Source organism: Bactrocera tryoni, unplaced genomic scaffold (assembly GCF_016617805.1).
Source record: "Bactrocera tryoni isolate S06 unplaced genomic scaffold, CSIRO_BtryS06_freeze2 scaffold_7, whole genome shotgun sequence".
NCBI classification, from domain to species: Eukaryota; Metazoa; Arthropoda; class Insecta; order Diptera; family Tephritidae; genus Bactrocera; species Bactrocera tryoni.
The window spans coordinates 8,097,544-8,115,640 of record NW_024396366.1 but is presented as its reverse complement, the minus strand read 5'-3'; the positions used below and the strand labels follow the sequence as shown (position 1 = coordinate 8,115,640).

General features: G+C 36.6%; 1 protein-coding gene across 2 annotated transcripts in view; it reads left to right on the top strand.

Moving 5' to 3' along the window:
• Positions 1–2,531: 2,531 nt before the first annotated feature.
• The window catches only part of LOC120781451 (UPF0430 protein CG31712), a 56,343-nt gene continuing 40,777 nt past the window's right edge, over positions 2,532–18,097 (top strand). Inside the window, exons 1-2 of one of the 2 annotated variants that reach the window (XR_005706066.1) lie at positions 2,532–2,866; positions 2,933–3,092. Coding sequence is in view for 1 of the 2 variants with exons in the window: in XM_040113666.1 (XP_039969600.1) it covers positions 2,637–2,866; positions 2,933–3,092 (390 nt within the window). In the remaining variant the exon portion in view is untranslated. The remainder of the gene's footprint in view (positions 2,867–2,932; positions 3,093–18,097) is intronic. The other variant, XM_040113666.1, reaches the window with a different exon arrangement.

Genomic DNA, 18,097 nt, shown 5'->3' with positions numbered 1-18,097 from the left:
TAACAAAAGCCACTATTTATTCAATTTTTAATAAAATTTTAAATTTTACACTTTTTTTTTTGGAATTTTCTTAGTTTAACTAGAAGATAAATTAATAAAAAATATGAATCTTATTGAATTTTTTGTTTCCGATAGAAATTGCGACCTGCATCCTGCCCGCCGGGATGCATCGGGCAATTGCTTCCCAAAGGCAGAATATCAAAGATTTCGTATCCAAAAAATTTGTGAAAGATGTTCAAGTATATAACTATAAAGCCTAGAAATTTCGCTTGAATCAATTATTTCTTTCTCTCCCAAAAAAATCCTCAAAAAAATCGATTTTTAGAAGCCTCGAAAGCAGGCTCTGCCCTTAACACTTGCCATTGTCCGCGATCTTCACTGTTCGGCGACACGAGAGAAATGATCGCGCACCGATCGTAAAAAATCAAACATTTTCGCGAACATGGATCGGTACGCGAACAAGCCCATATACGATAAACCGCAAGCGCACACATACCGATCAAACGCACTTGAGTGCTCGTGTATGGGCGCTTTTGTGAGGGCATGAGAATAGGGCTGTAAGTATATATACAAACTAGGGCAATTCACAATTGCAGATATGCAAAACCATTTGCATCAGATTCTGAATTGCCCTACTGTGATCCAAAATAACTGCGCTTTTCGTTTTATCTTCTTCTTTAAAAATTAGGTAGTCGTCTTTCTTACGGGGCATATCGACAGGCAAACATTTATTGTATACTAACTGTATTGCCGTGCCCATTGCCTGTGGAGACTCCATATTGCTTATGGAAAGCAATATATGGATTACTAATTAGTATGCCATATATTGAAAGCAATAAGCTGTCACTTCTGCAGTTTGACAGCGGAGTTTTCATTTATATGAAGATTTCGAACAGGCAACATATCCCATTTACACATATACCGACGGCATTTTTATTACGGTAGTATAAAATTTAGTAGAGCGAGTATTAAGACGGTTGTGTTTTATTATTAAAATAAAGTGCATTTTCAAAATAACATATTTCCAAAAAATTAATATTTAGCTTGATATTGTTAACTTTCTAAAATTTAATAAACTTATACAAGCAAATCAAAATATCACTGCTCATTATAAATTTATTATTTTAATTGGTATATAAAATTCATGCCACGATTTTTATAATAATCGTCCAAAAATATGAATTCTAATTTTTCTCTGAAATACATTTGTAAACAAAGGATCTTTCCCCTTTTTTTTATTTTCCACATAAAAGATTTAAACAGGGTCGCATCGTTACATCCGTGCACGGATCGGCGAACATACGAAAGAAAATTACGTGGTACGTCAATCCTATGCAGTGATTGGCATTATGACATACGATAGCAAACGGATCGTAGTGTATTTTCAATTCACAATCGTTTTTAAATTCCATATTTCTTTGGATCGTATTTTTAGGTCACAATAGATGTGGAACTGTCAAAACTTTAGCGAAATTTTCAATAAACTAAAAAAAGGTAATTAAATATCCGACTTTGTTTTTTTTGAGCTCAAGTGAAAGTGATGGGGATAAAAAAATAGTTCGGAGATAGCTAAGAGATCGTAGCAATATCGTAGGTATAAAATAAGAAAAACAAATTATGAATCCTCATTAACAAATTATTCTTTGTAGATTATTGTTGAACAACGCATTTGAGTCTTAAAAAGACGGTGGAGAATTTTAGCATATTGCAAGAGAGAAAGGTATCACCCCACAAAAGTGGAAGATTTGCTAACGTTTGTGAGGCATTACATAACATCTGCATAAAATTTACAATTAGTTGTGACCCTCAAAATGCGATTCTTATCACACACAAGAAATGCGCACCGGGGTAGCGAACCGCTTCACCGCAATCGACCAAACGATAAGAGACCAAATAGTGTATACTTTAATAAATTTAATTCAAAAATGCATATGTCCTTTACCTTGTAAATTATTTTATTTTCAATGTCAACTAAAATACAAAAATTTTGTTCATATAAATATTTTTTTTTTAATTTTTAATGAGATATTCCATTCATTGGTTTCATTGGTATTATAAAAAACATAAAATTTGTCTATTACGATTGGTAATTTGCGTTCGAATGACGATTCGAACGAACGGATACGTTTATATACTCGTTCACGTTTGTCATCATGCCAGATTACGATAGAAGCGTTACGATCACGTATATAAGCGCTACGATCACGTATGTCATAATACGAAATACAGACTTTTACGTGACGAGTGATACGTTCACGGATGTAACGATTCGACCCCAGTTTAATGGCTCAAAACATGCGCTACATCAACTCGAACCTACTTACCCGACGGCATTTCGGAAATAAACTTGTGCTACATCAGCTTGAACCTACCTACCCTTTTCGCAAATGATTATGTTATGATAGAAAATGCCCACATACAGATTTGACAATGGCAATAGCAATAGGTTTGAGAGTTAGTATGCCACAAATTTTTGCCTGTCGAGATGCCCAGTTAGAATTTGGCAATATTGATAGTGATAAAGGTGTCTAGACAATATCTATTGGCTGTGGAGGTGCCTCTTAAAATTGTAATGCTTTTGAGCATTTGGAGCTTATGTGCTTTTAGCTAATTTTGGTTAGATTTCGCTATTAAATATGGGAAGCTCTCGTTCATCGCGAAGCCCATTAAAACGGCACCATCATAAAAGCAAGCATAAAAAGAGAGGAAAAGACCGGGATAGACGTAAGAATGGTGTGCATGGAAGTGATCGGTCTGAAGAAAAATATCGGAATACTATTTCTATAAATAAAAAAAATAAATGCAAGGACTCTATAAATCATGAATTTGAAAAAGATGTTCGGGAAACTAGTCATTCAAAATATAGGTGTTCATTATCTAAAGATATATATATATGATAAAATAAGTATCTAATATTGTTCATTCTTTTTAGAAAACAGACGTATATTGCCAATAGCTCTAGTGACAGTCAAGATTCGGAAGAATATTGCACTTATAGGGTTGACAAAAAACGTAAGCGACAAAAAGAAATTGAAACAAGTCTTGACGAACAAATCAACAGAACTAAGCGACAAGAAGATGAAGAGAGGCAGGTGAGGTTTGATAAAAATTTCTTAAATAATCATTTGAGCATCTAAATTGAGTTTGCCTTCGATTTAGAATAGAAAACCGCGAAGTAAATATAATGGACTATCTTTGGGTGAATTTTAGAATAGCATCTCCCGGTTTTAGGGTTGAAATGGGTATGTATTGATGGAGAAGATTATTTGCATTGAAAGTTCAAAAGGGTAAATTGTAGATTAGCATCCCTCGACGTCTTGGTTAAAAAACGTATCTATGAATAAAGGAGATCCTCCAGATTAAAAGTGTATTTATAGTGCCGTTGAATATGGTTTTTGAGATATTTGCATTTAAGAGTAAATTTTAGAAATGTATCCCCTGGTCTCGAGGTTTAAGAGGGTATGTACGGAGAGATGAGACCCTCCTGATCAATATATACAGGGGTGTTGTGGAATCTGATAGTTGTCGGAATCAGAATTGAAACCGATAAAAAAAAGTAGTAGGTGTCATGAATTCAGACATTGGTTTTATTTTCGAAACAGAATAAGTGTCGGTTTGTGTGTGTCACAGACACCAATTTTATCAGTTTTGCTATCAGAAACAAAGCAAGTAGATAGTCGCTGGCAGATTTAAAATGTAAGGTTCTTACCTTAAGTTATTTTATTGTTACGAATTAATTTATCTTCATTTCTATAGGAGAAAACATAAGAATAAACACGTAATGTCTTAATTATTGAGTTTTGGAAAAAAATGCGGATATTTAGGGGGGAGCCTGCTTTATCTTCTTCTTCTTAATTGGCGTAGACACCGCTTACGCGATTATAGCCGAGTTAACAACAGCGCGCCAGTCGTTTCTTCTTTTCGCTACGTGGCGCCAATACGATATTCCAAGCGAAGCCAGGTCCTTCTCCACTTGGTCCTTCCAACGGAGTGGAGGTCTTCCTCTTCCTCTGCTTCCCCCGGCGGGTACTGCGTCGAATACTTTCAGAGCTGGAGTGTTTCATCCATCCGGACAACATGACCTAGCCAGCGTAGCCGCTGTCTTTTAATTCGCTGAACTATGTCAATGTCGTCGTATATCTCGTACAGCTCATCGTTCCATCGAATGCGATATTCGCCGTGGCCAATGCGCAAAGGACCATAAATCTTTCGCAGAATTTTTCTCTCGAAAACTCGTAACGTCGACTCATCGGTTGCTGTCATCGCCCAAGCCTCTGCACCATATAGCAGGACGGGAATTATGATTCACTTATAGAGTTTAGTTTTTGTTCGTCGAGAGAGGACTTTGCTGCTCCAAAGTAGCACCTGTTGGCAAGAGCAATCCTGCGTTGGATTTCCAGGCTGACATTGTTCGTGGTGTTAATACTGGTTCCTAAGTAGACGAAATTATCTACAACTTCAAAGTTATGACTGTCAACAGTGACGTGAGAGCCAAGTCGCGAGTGCGACGACTGTTTGTTTGATGACAGGAGATATTTCGTTTTGCCCTCGTTCACTGCCAGACCCATTTTCTGTGCTTCCTTGTCCAGCCTGGAGAAAGCAGAACTAACGGCGCGGGTGTTGAGGCCGATGATATCAATATCGTCGGCATACGCCAACAGCTGTACACTCTTATAGAAGATGGTACCTTCTCTGTTTAGTTCTGCAGCTCGAACTATTTTCTCCAGAAGCAGGTTGAAGAAGTCGCACGATAGGGAGTCGCCTTGTCTGAAACCTCGTTTGGTATCGAACGGCTCGGAGAGGCCCTTCCAGATCCTGACGGAGCTTTTCGTGTTGCTCAACGTCAGTTTACACAGCGGTATTAGTTTTGCGGGGAAACCAAATTCAGACATCGCGGCATAAAGGCAGCTCGTTTTCGTGCTGTCGAAAGCAGCTTTGAAATCGACGAAGAGGTGGTGTGTGTCGATTCTCCTTTCTGCACGGGTCTTTTCAAGATTTGGCGCATGGTGAATATCTGGTCGGTTGTTGATTTTCCAGGTCTGAAGCCACACTGATAAGGTCCAATCAGTTTGTTGACGGTGGGCTTTAATCTTTCACACAATACGCTCGATAGAGAACCTTATATGCGATGTTCAGGAGGCTAATCCACGGTAGTTGGCGCAGATTGTGGGGTCTCCTCTTTTATGGATTGGGCATAGCACACTTAAATTCCAATCGTTGGGCATGCTTTCGTCCGACCATATTTTACAAAGAAGCTGATGCATGCACCTTATCAGTTCTTCGCCGCCGTGTTTGAATAGCTCGGCCGGCAATCCGTCGGCCCCTGCCGCTTTGTTGTTTTTGAGGCGGGCAATTGCTATTCGAACTTCTTCATGGTCGGGTAATGGAACGTCTGCTCCATCGTCATCGATTGGGGAATCGGGTTCTTCTTCTCCTGGTGTTGTGCGTTCACTGCCATTCAGCAGGCTGGAGAAGTGTTCCCTCCATAATTTAAGTATGCTCTGGGCATCAGTGACTAGATCACCTTTGGGGGTTCTACAAGAGTATGCTCCGGTCTTGAAACCTTCTGTAAGCCGCCGCATTTTTTTGTAGAATTTTCGAGCATACCCTGTCGGCCAGCTTATCAAGCTCTTCGTACTCACGCATTTCGGCCTCTTTCTTCTTCTGTCTGCAAATGCGTCTCGCTTCCCTCTTCAACTCTCGGTATCTATCCCATCCCGCACGTGTAGTGGTCGATCGTAACGTTGCGAGGTAGGCAGCCTGTTTTCTCTCCGCTGCGACACGGCACTCCTCGTCGTACCAGCTGTTCTTTTGCACTTTCCGAAAACCAATGGTTTCGGTTGCAGCTGTTACGTAAGGAATTTGAAATGCCGTCCCACACAGTTCCCTATACCGAGTTGTTGACGAGTGCTCTCAGAGAGCAGGAGTGCAAGCCGAGTAGAAAATCGTTCGGCTGTCTGTTGTGATTGCAGCTTCTCGACGTCGAACCTTCCTTGTGTTTGTTGACGTGCGTTTTTTGCTGCACAGAGGCGGGTGCGTATCTTGGCTGCAACAAGATAGTGATCCGAGTCGATGTTAGGACCTCGGGCGTGACGCACGTCTAGAACACTGGAGACGTGTCTTCCGTCTATCACAACATGATCGATCTGGTTGGTGGCTTTTCGATCCGGAGACTGCCAGGTAGCTTGATGTATCTTCTTGTGCTGGAATCTAGTACCACAGATAACCATATTTCGGGCCCCGGCGAAGTCGATCAGCCTCAACCCATTTGGGGATGTTTCGTCGTGGAGGCTGAATTTACCGACCGTAGTGCCAAATATACCTTCTTTGCCCACCCTGGCGTTAAAGTCGCCAAGCACGATTTTGACATCGTGGCGGGGGCAGCTCTCATAAGCGCGCTCCAAGCGCTCATAGAAGGCATCTTTGGTCACATCGTCCTTCTCTTCCGTCGGGGCGTGGGCGCAAATCAGCGATATGTTGAAGAATCTCGCTTTGATGCGGATTGTGGCTAGACGTTCATTCATCGGAGTGAATGATAGTACTCGGCGACGGAGTCTCTCTCCCACCACGAATCCAACACCAAACTTGCGCTCCTTTATATGGCCACTGTAGTAAATGTCACAAGGACCTACTCTTCTCTGTCCTTGTCCCGTCCATCGCATTTCTTGGACGGCGGTGATGTCAGCCTTTATTTTCGCGAGGACATCAACCAGCTGGGCAGCGGCACCTTCCCAATTAAGGGTCCGGACATTCCAGGTGCATGCCCTTATCTCGTAGTCCTTATTTCGTTTGCCATGGTCGTCATCAAAGGGGGTTTCTCTTCCGAGGCTGTCGCTTTCTTTTCATTGGGGGTGTTTTTACGTGGCGGGTCCCAAACCCAGCGCACAACTCTAAGCAGGGGATGTTTCGCCTTCTCACATTAGCTCGCCTTCGAACGGATGTTCTTAGGCTACCCAGAGGATACTTGGTCAAAGACCGGAAGTTGTGAGCTGCTTGAGCCATGTGTAAAAGAATCGTTTCTGGCCACTCCCAAGTGAATGGCGATCAGAGAACTTTCCTCACTTGCGTGAACTTCTACACATGATTCCATCCTCCAATCTTATAGGCTTCAAAAAATCGATTTTTTAGTTTTTTTTTAGAAGGGAAAGAAATAATTGATTAAAGCGAAATTTCTAGAGTATGTTGTTATAAGTTTAACCCTGGCGAGACCAACGGTCTGATACACTTAGTCGAGACCAATGGTGCTTAGCTAGGCCAAGTGGTGTTTACATACATTTGTATGGAAATACGTGTTGTATTTACGTTCATATATGTACAATATAGATACATTTTTGAAATTTCTTACCTCTCAATTTGGTTGAAATCAAATTGACTGCTTTGTTCACGCTTGGCGTGGCAATAGAGTTCACAAAAAATGTAACATTTTGAGAAAAATTACATTTTTTCTTTACCTTTTAAATCGCTCTAGCGGCTAAGTATTTGACCTAGATAAAGATACAAACCAATTTGGACATGTAACGAACATGAAAACAGATAAATCAACCGTGCGAAGTGATAGAAACATACCAAAGTTCATATATTTTCATACAAAATATATGGGGTCTAGCCAAGCACCATTAATGCACTAAGGTGTAATATTATAATATCCTTTTTTCGTCCTTTTCGATACGATATCCTTGAATTTTTTTTCTGAATTCTATAGACAATAAAATTCTAGGAAGCTACCTGGAAGCGCAAGTCGTTTGCTACACTCTAAATATATTTAAAAACAAAATATGCGTGGCCAGACCCGAGGGTCTCGGATGAGGGTTAAGGGGGTATTCTGGTCTAGACGCATGAATTTTAGGCATTTTTAAACTAAGATAAAAAAAAATTTGAAACATTTTTACTATCCATTTTTTCATATATTTTTTGTTGACATTTTAAGAATATAAAAAAAATTGCAAGAAAAAAACCAAAATTCGTCGAGATACGGGCCGGTGGAGTGGGGGCTTCAAAAAAAAAAACGGTGCGTCCTGGATGACGTGATTTCAACCCTTGTACAGATCTAAAACACAAAAAACAAGAAGATTCTTTATTAGTAAGGGTGTCGTTATCGGGTTGACCATTTTCAAAAAAAAAATAATAATATTAATGGCGTCGACTCGAGAAACAAAATTTTTTGACACGATTTTTTTTCGACCTTTTCGAATTTTTTAAAAATACTCCAAATCAAAATTTTTGGAAATCCAAGGCAGACACGATAGAGCATTGTATAAAGAAGATATATACCAAATTTCAAGGGAATCGGTTCAATAGAACTTGAGATATCATGTCAACCACTTCAAAAAAAGTAGTTTCGAGAAAAACGCGTTTAAAGCTTAGGAGACAATTCTAGTGAACACGGACGCCACGTCACAAAATCGGCTGTATCTCCGAAAATAAGTCGAATTTTGAAAAATCCTTCCAAGGTCATATTTTTGAAAGTCTAAACTTTCAAAATATGCAAAAAAAAATCGATTTTTTCAAAATCCTAGACCAGAATACCCCCTTAAACATCATCCGAAAATTTTTTGGATACGAAATCTTTAATATTCTGCCTTTGTCAAGCAGATGCATCGAGATATCGCATGTACATTTGTCGAACGGAGGGATAAAAAAATTCAAAGATATTCATAATTGTTATTAACTTATGTTTTAGTCGAACTATGAAAATTTAAAAAATAAAGTACAGAGTATGTTTAGTTAGTTACTTTTTTTTTAGTTTAAATAAAAGATAGTTTAATGCCCCAATTCCATACGACGTTTAGTTTTTTTCTATACTACCCGCCGATTAAAAAAAATCGTAAAAATGAAAAACCGAGAAATCTCGCGTCAAAGTTTTCGCTTTTTGCGAAAATATCTCGGTCTCGGTCACTATTTCCCTTTCGGCTTCGACAATATTTCGAATTCCCATCTTTAACTTCGGGGACATATTCTTAGACAATTTTCAAAAAGATTTCAGATTTTTTGAAGCTTTTATAGCAGGCTGCCCCCTTAAAGAAGATTTGCAAAATGTAATAAACGTAATTACACCCAAATGCGTCTTTATTCATTCAATAAATGTTTTCCCTTAAAATCTTCCTTTAAATCGGAACTCATTAATAGGATTGCTTCCAAATGTATTAATTTACAAGTTTTGTCACATTAGTAACAGCTGATTCGAATATTAGTTTTGAGTATGTTCAAAAATACGAAAATCCAAACAGATTCCGTGACACCAATAAAAATCAGAATTGGTTTGCAATTCTGACAGCCAAGCAATTCTGTTATGGATTCCACAACACCCCTGAATATTATACGTAATCCAAAATTTTTCTATGGTTTTGTCAACTCTAAGCGCAAGATTTCTAATACACATAGTTTTGTAGGAAATTTACTGCTCTATAAAAATGGTCTACTACGATATTTCGATTAAGTTAAGCGTTTACGAGATATTCATCGCCAAACACCAATGCATATTAAGGTGGATCAAAAAAAAAATTTTTTTTTTTCGTTTGGTACTCTGAAAAATAGGTTCCTAGACACCTCTTAAGAAAGCCTATAAGTTTCATCATTCATAATAATTTTTTTCATTGAGTTATAAAATTCATAAGAAATGAAAAATTTTTCCAAAAATAGTCAAATTTCAACCGTTAATATCTTTTAAACGGTTGGGTTTACGAAAAAATCATAAGAGACCATATTTTAGAGCATTCAATTTCCTACAAAACCTAATTAACAAGATATTTTTTCAAGTAGTTGGAAGCGAGATATAAATTTTTCTATCTGATAATAAGAAAAAATAGAAAACCGTTAGGCGGAGGACCTTCCCGTTACAATTAAAAACTCATATTTGGAGAGGCTTTCTTAGAGGTGTCTAGGAACCTATTTTTGCGAGTACCAATTGAAAAAAAAAAATAAAAAATTTTTTGAATCACCCTAATAAATATACTATGTCCAGTGACAGTCACACAATTTCTAATATGTTTCCGGAATTCATTAAGTTCAATTACTCTTCATACTCTCTTAAAAATGTTCCCTATCAGCATAAGTTATGTCCAATTTCTGTAATGTGTTAAATATGTTAAAATAATATTTAATTATGGCCCAGATATGATTCCGCCATGCTTCTTTAAAAAACGTGCCGAATATACATATGTTGAAGCCTGCTTGTCGTTTTTTGGCATGGTATTTGCGCAGCGAGTTATGGCTCTGTTCACTGAGTTCTAAAACGCAACTGAACTCATCATTCCGTCTTCTTTCTGTGCTTACCACCGAACCACACTCGGCGACATCGTCACCACGCTGGCGCCCCGCTAAAACGGTACTTCCCAAAGCGACAACATGCAGACAACCACAGCACAATCAACGGCTAATGCAATTATGAGGAACTTAGTTTTCTAATGAAATTCCCTAAATTGTAACACATACACTCACACACGCATACCAATATCCACACACTATTAGGGTGCGCCGACATATACATATATACCAACCCTTGAAGAAACTATTTAATGGATCTCTTAAACAAGGCTTCCATCATGGTTTTTGTAAATTGAAATCTACAGTAACTTATTTGCTAGAATTTGTAACACATGTAACAACGGTCTTTAGGGAGAATAAGCATACTGGTGATATACTACTGAAAGGTGAATTTTTAATTTATATTTCGCTTGTCTTTCGAATCGGTAAATTTTCTTTCTGTAAGTTGGTAGTACTGTTAATGACGTCTATGCTAAATTTCACGTCAAAATATTCATTAGTATTTGAGATAGCGTCGTTTTGTGAGGCTCTAAAAGTGAATTCTTCGATTTTTACTATGTCTGAATTTATTGAACAAAGAAATGCGATAATGCACTATCTCATACTGCATTGGTTATTCGTGATCATTTCGCCAAAAATTCAACAAATATTGTTTCGCAACCACCTTATTCGCCTGAGTTAGCTCCGTCTGACCTCTGGCAACTGGACAAAATTCACCTTTCAATTTGATCACAATAGTATAACCATATTTGATAAAGAAAACCATTCAACCTTTTTTAAAAAACTGGATTATCTTAGTAATAGAACTCAACTACTTATATTTAACGATACTTTTTATATATTATAATTTTATTCACCTAACGGTTGTACGTATCACCTAAATCTAATCGAGATAGATATAGGGCTATATGTACATATATAAATAATCAGGGTGACGAGTAAAGTTGACTGTCTGTTCGTCCATCCGTTTGTCCGTGCAAGCTGTAACTTGAGTAAAAATTGAGATATCTTGATGAAACTTGGTATGCAGGTTTCTTAGTACAAAAAAAAATAGAGTTCGTAGATGGGCGTAATCGGATCATTGCCACGTCCACAAATCGTCATTAACTGAAAACTTATAAAGGGACATAACTAAGCACTACATTAAAATATAACAAGTAGGAAAGGGCTAAGTTCGGGTGTCACCGAACATTTTATACTCTCGCATGATAAAGTGATAATCGAGATTTCATTATCCGTCATTTACATATTTTTCAAATACCGCATTTGTGTAAAGTTTTATTCCGCTATCATCATTGGTTCCTAATGTATATATTATACAGAGAAGGCATCAGATGGAATTCAAAATAGCGTTATATTGGAAGAAGGCGTGGTTGTGAACCGATTTCACCCATATTTCGTACACGTTATCAGGGTGTTAAGAAAATATTATATACCGATTTTCATTGAAATCCCACGCCCATTTTCAATTTTTAAAAAATCCTGGGTGCAGCTTCCTTTTGCCATTTCTTCCGTAAAATTTAGTGTTTCTAACGTTTTTTTGTTAGTCGGTTAACGCACTTTTAGTGATTTTCAATATAACCTTTGTATGGGAGGTGGGCGTGATTATTATCCGATTTCTTCCATTTTTGAACTGTATATGGAAATGCCTGAAGGAAACGACTCTATAGAGTCTACATAGCTATAGTAGTTTCCGAGACATGTACAAAAAACTTAGTAGGGGGAGGGGCCACGCCCATTTTTCCAAAAAAATTACCTCCAAATATGCCCCTCCCTAATGCGATCCTTTGTGCGAAATTTCACTTTAATATCTTTATTTATGGCTTAGTTATGACACTTTATAGGTTTTCGGTTTTCGCCATTTTGAGAGCGTGGCAGTGGGCCGATTTTTCCCATCTTCGAACTAAACCTTCTTATGGAGCCAAGGAATACGTGTACCATCATGATATCTCAATTTTTACTCAAGTTACAGCTTGCACGGACGGACGGACGGACAGACGGACGGACGGACAGACAGTCATCCGGATTTCGACTCTACCCGTCGCCCTGATCACTTTGGTATATATAGCCCTATATCTGACTCTTTCAGTTTTATTACTTACAAACAACCGTTATGTAAACAAAACTATAATACTCTCCTTAGCAACTTTGTTGCGAGAGTATAAAAATTAAGAAAAAAAAAATACCCTACTGACCCCTTAAGTCTGTTTGCAACATACATCCTTGACTACTTAAAGTATATGATTTAAAAAGTTTTACATCGCCGGCATATAATAAAACTCTTGAATACATAATAACTGATGATAATCGTTAATAAATAACAAGAACAGAATTGGACCAAGACGGCTACATTGAAGAACGCCTGAAGGGACATTAATTAAATCAGAACAAGTAAGGAAGAGCTAAATTCTGGTTCAACCGAACATTTTATACTCTTGCAACTTACAAGAATCAAAGCCAGGGAAATACTTTATGGTGTAAAACATCAAGCTGAGGATCGAAATCCAAGCAGTTTTATATATACATATGTATACTATAAATAACTCCTAAACTGACAGACAGGGTTTTGTTAGAAAAAACCGAAAATCCTGATATTAGTTTCATTGAGATAACTCACATATTGGCCGATATATGCGGTAAAAGGTCACCCCGAAATTCGATTATCTTTATATTAGGTATATGGGGGCTAAGAGAAGTATTGGTCCGATTCAACCCATTGTCAGAGAAGTACTATTCCTAAATTTCAATTATATATATCACACATTGACCGATATTTTCGATAAAGAGTCAACTCTAAGTACTGGATTTGAAAAATTTTATTCATAAGGTGACATACACTAAAGGTATTATTTGAGCAAAGTTTAATTTTTACATCTCTGGCGCATTTAGTTATTGATTTATCGCTCTTTTGAACAGTACCGTTATATGGGTAGTGAACGAGGTTTTCATCCGATTTCATCCATTTTCACACTATCAGTAGAAGTTCTTGTATTTTGCTGCTCTGCGTCAAATTACAGTTTTTATACTCTCGCAACAAAGTTGCTAAGGAGAGTATAATAGTTTTGTTCACATAACGGTTGTTTGTAAGTCCTAAAACTAAAAGAGTCATATAGGGTTATATATACCAAAGTGATCAGGGTGACGAGTAGAGTTGAAATCCAGATGTCTGTCTGTCCGTCCGTCCGTCCGTGCAGGCTGTAACTTGAGTAAAAATTGAGATATCATGATGAAACTTGGTACACGTATTTCTTGGCTCCATAAGAAGGTTAAGTTCGAAGATGGGAAAAATCGGCCCACTGCCACGCCCTCAAAATGGCGAAAACCGAAAACCTATAAAGTGTCATAACTAAGCCATAAATAAAGATATTAAAGTGAAGTTTCGCACAAAGGATCGCATTAGGGAGGGGCATATTTGGAGGTTTTTTTTTGGAAAAGTGGGCGTGGCCCCGCCTCTTACTAAGTTTTTTGTACATGAGTAGAGTCGGTTTCTTCAGGCATTTCCATATACAGTTCAAAACTGGAAGAAATCGGATGATAACCACGCCAACCTCCCATACAAAGGTTATGTTGAAAACCACTAAAAGTGCGTTAACCGACTAACAAAAAACGTCAGAACCACTAAATTTTACGGAAGAAATGGCAGAAGGAAGCTGCACCCAGCCTTTTTTTAAACATTGAAAATGGGCGTGGTGTCGCCCACTTATGGACCAAAAACCATATCTCAGGAACTACTAGACGGATTTTAATGAAATTCGGTATGTAATATTTTCTTAACACCCTGATGACATGTACGAAATATGGGTGAAATCGGTTCACAACCACGCCTTCTTCCAATATAACGCTATTTTGAGTTCCATCTGATGCCTTCTCTGTATAATATATATATTAGGAAATGAAAATACAATTCAATACTCAAAGTACACAAATTGATCTAATCTTATTAATTTTACAGCAAAATAAAAAAATATGTAAATGACGGATAATGAAATCTCGATTATCAATTTATCATGCGAGAGTATAAAATGTTCGGTGACACCCGAACTTAGTCCTTCCTTACTTGTTCCCCATGTTTTTTTTACATAAATTTTGTTTTGTCCGCCAGTTTATTGATTTTAATATGACCTGTAAATAAATTTACAGACATACTAGAAAAAAAAAAGAACTGGCTGCTTAGGCCTTCGTCCCATTTTGTATAGATACATTTTAATTTACTTATATGAACATTTCAAGTCTAAATTAATTTTAATAGTATAGGAGGTAGATGTTTTCTTATATTTTCGTAGTGCAGTCCAGTATGAAAATCAACATTTTGCGATGTGTCGTTGTAGCAGTTTATTAGGTGTTGCATGGTCAGGTATCTTTACAGTTTAAAAGAGTGTGTGTTTGAGAAAAATGCGTTTAAAGTTTGAGGTGTGCACTCCAAACGCTCCGAACGTCGAGCGGTATTATTATTTTTGAGCCTTTTTCGAAACCATCCAAAGGTAAAGTGGGCTTCTACATTAATTCTAAGGGTATAAGGGAACGTAATACAAAACTTTAGTTTGGAGCAAATATGCAGTTTTGTTGATCCGAGAATAACTATGGGCCCCAAACTCAATTTTAATCTTTATGCATTTACCATGGTTTTTAAAGGTAAAGGTGCTGTTATTTTTGTTAAATGTTTGCCTAAAGAAATTAGAGATCCACTTGCTACGATTATTTTTTTATCTTTGTTGAGGCCCATATAGGGAAATGCTTCTGTGATATGGAATACTAGTAATCAAGTCCATTCGTAGAAGTTAGAGTCCGTTCAAAAACAATTTTTGCTTTTTACCTTAAATCAGGTTAAATCCTTCCCCTATACTAATTGTTTAAATCTTACATCTACTTATGTTCGCTAGTCGTAGGGAAATGCTGGATATAATAATAAAGTCTATGTCTGTTATCTGATATTAATTTTAACGTCCTTGTTCGCTCAACTAGGCAGTTTAGACCTTTATTTTTAAAACTTTCTAGAACAAATTTGGGAAGAGGGTAATAGTTGAGTATATATAAAAGTTCGCATCAAGTTTCTATTGAAACCTCACACCAGGTTTTTTCAACAAAATTCCAGAACTTGTATATATTTGGGAAATTTAAATGTTATGACCCATGCATGTGTTCTCCAAGATAATTATATTTATATTGGAATTCATTCACACTATACCATGAAAAGCTGACCAGAACATTACCATATGTTGTCGCCACCTTTTTGCAAACTGTGAATGCAACTCTTAGCCTTTCAGACGGCGAACATTCAGTCTGGCAGTATTTGCGAAAAAATTAATTTTAGTTTTGTCGTACAACAAGATATTGCACCACTTTTTTCGCAACCTGGGCCAACTTCCATGATTTTTCGCGAATTGTCGCAATAAATGTATTCTTTTTGCTCTCCTGTTAGCCAAATTAGCTCGTTACAGCCTTTGTCGGATCGTTCGGGAAAATACTCTGTTGCCAATATCGGCTAAAATGTTCCCTGAAAATATTAATGGGACTATTTTAGCGAGGGTTAAGTTTAGGTTGTCTGTTGTTATTGACGTCTTTTTTGGTCGACGGTGATTTTTATTAATTATTTTAAATCCATATATCGAAGACTTTGGCCCACTTTTCTGAGGTTTCAGATGATTTTCCTCTTCTCCGATCTACAAAACTTATTTTTACCTACCTATAAAATTTTTAAGTTCTTATTGCACTTTAAACAAGGAATTATACAAGCAGAAGAACAAACCAACAAAATAACCTTTAATTAATTAAAATGTAGCTATTATTTTGACCACTTAAAAACGTGTTAAAGTCCACTTGAAATGCTTCAACTTCAATGCAACCCAACTTTTTTTTGGTATTACGATTTTCAATTACATATTTTCTTTTGAAGCTTGCTTGCCAAGCCAAAAAATAATGCTATGACAAACTGAAAATTTTTAAACAAAAAATCAAAGCAATTTAATTTATCTATTGCTCACAAAAAGGTGAATAATTAATCAAATTAAAATTAGTTTTGATTTATCTTACGATCACAAAAATAGTGGGGCCAAAACAGATGTGCTGAGTGTAAGAAAAAGCCTTCGTGATCACGCAAATCCATTCGAACTTTATAACACCAGGTAAGTCAAAGTTTTGTTGATAGTTCAGTGGCTTTTAAATAATATTTATTGCAGATTCGTTAAGCAGAAATATTAAATGAAGAATCATTTTGTATTAAATTAAATGGGATCAAGGACCGTTACCACTCTCATAACTCTTCATTTCCATGCTGCCGTTATCAGGAATGCATTTTAAATGATTTTAACTTTGGGCGGAAGCAACCTGCGATATTTATGGTTGTTACGAAACCTGCTTTTAAATATTAGGAATAAAACACCAATGACGTAAGAGGAGCAAAACGCTTCAAAAATTTAATTTCACTTCTACACTCTGGGAGTAGTAGATTGTATTGATTCTTTATGGTTGAAACACTTCCCACGATCCCTTAATTATACATATTTTAATGTTTCCAAATTGTAGTTTGTTTCGGGATTTTACTCCATGACAAATTTTTCACATGTCTATGGGTTAGTACTTAATAAGTGAATAAAATAGTTTGGAATTAAAAATAAAATAGTTCTTTTTATCCATATCACATTTTCTATTAAAATTTTTTCCTGAATAAAAAAATTTTTAGGACTACACCGTTGACACAGAATTAAAAGCCGTAATAACAACAACGTTTAAGTTTAACAGCATTCTATGTACATGTTTTTTAATCTTTTCCCCATCTGTCTACACCCATTTTAATGCTGGGTGAACGCCGTCTATGCAGCTGATTTTTCTTATAGAATTTAAAACTAACAGTTTTCATTTTTTATCCTGGTTAGGAACTTATCAAGATTCCTTTTCTCGGTAAAGTTTAGCAGAACTTAAATGACAGATAGTTGCTTACCATATATTGAGAAAATATTCCTAAGTATATGACGTATATATTATGTATATAATATTTTAAATATTTATACTTTATTATAATTTATTTCAACATTGGTTAGCTAAAGGCTGACTTCAAAAACAACATTGAAAAATGCTAAGTTGTATAATTTGATTATATACTGCCTAAGACCAATAACAGGCGGGCTGAAAAGTTCGAAGGCTGATATATAGATGGCACTACTAATTTTAAATCCATATGATTTTTAGTCAGCTTTACATTTAAAATAAACGTGTCCAAATTTGACAACTGTCGAACTATTAGTTTAGGGGATATATAATTTTGGGTGAAGCAACTTGTGTTAGTTTACAAAAAATGGATCAAAAACGTTGAAGCCAAGGTTTGGCTTCATAAAATGATTTGAACTTTGCAAGAGAGAAATCAACCGTTGAGAAGTGGTTTGCTAAGCAGTGGACGCTAAGGCTCTTTAAGAAGAGTCTGTTACCGACGAAAGCTTCAAACAAAAAAAAAACTAATAATAATATAAAAGGAACGTGGGTGAATATATTGTGAATAAATATTTGGGTATGCGAAAGCTCTGTGAAAAGTGGGAGCCGCGCGAGCTCACAATACATCAAAAACGAAAAATTTATTGGTTTTAAGAAGTGTCTGAAGCTGTTCAATCGTAATAAATTCACATTTTGTGTCGATACATGACAATGGATGAAATATGGCTCCATCATTTCACATTGGAATTCATTCGACTGACAGTTATGTTATGAATACGTTGAATAGTCTTAAAAAAATGTAAACGTAATTTGTGTAATTTTTATACTCTCGCAACAATGTTGCTAAGGAGAGTATTCTAGTTTTGTTCACATAACGGTTGTTTGTAAGTCCTAAAACTAAAAGAGTCAG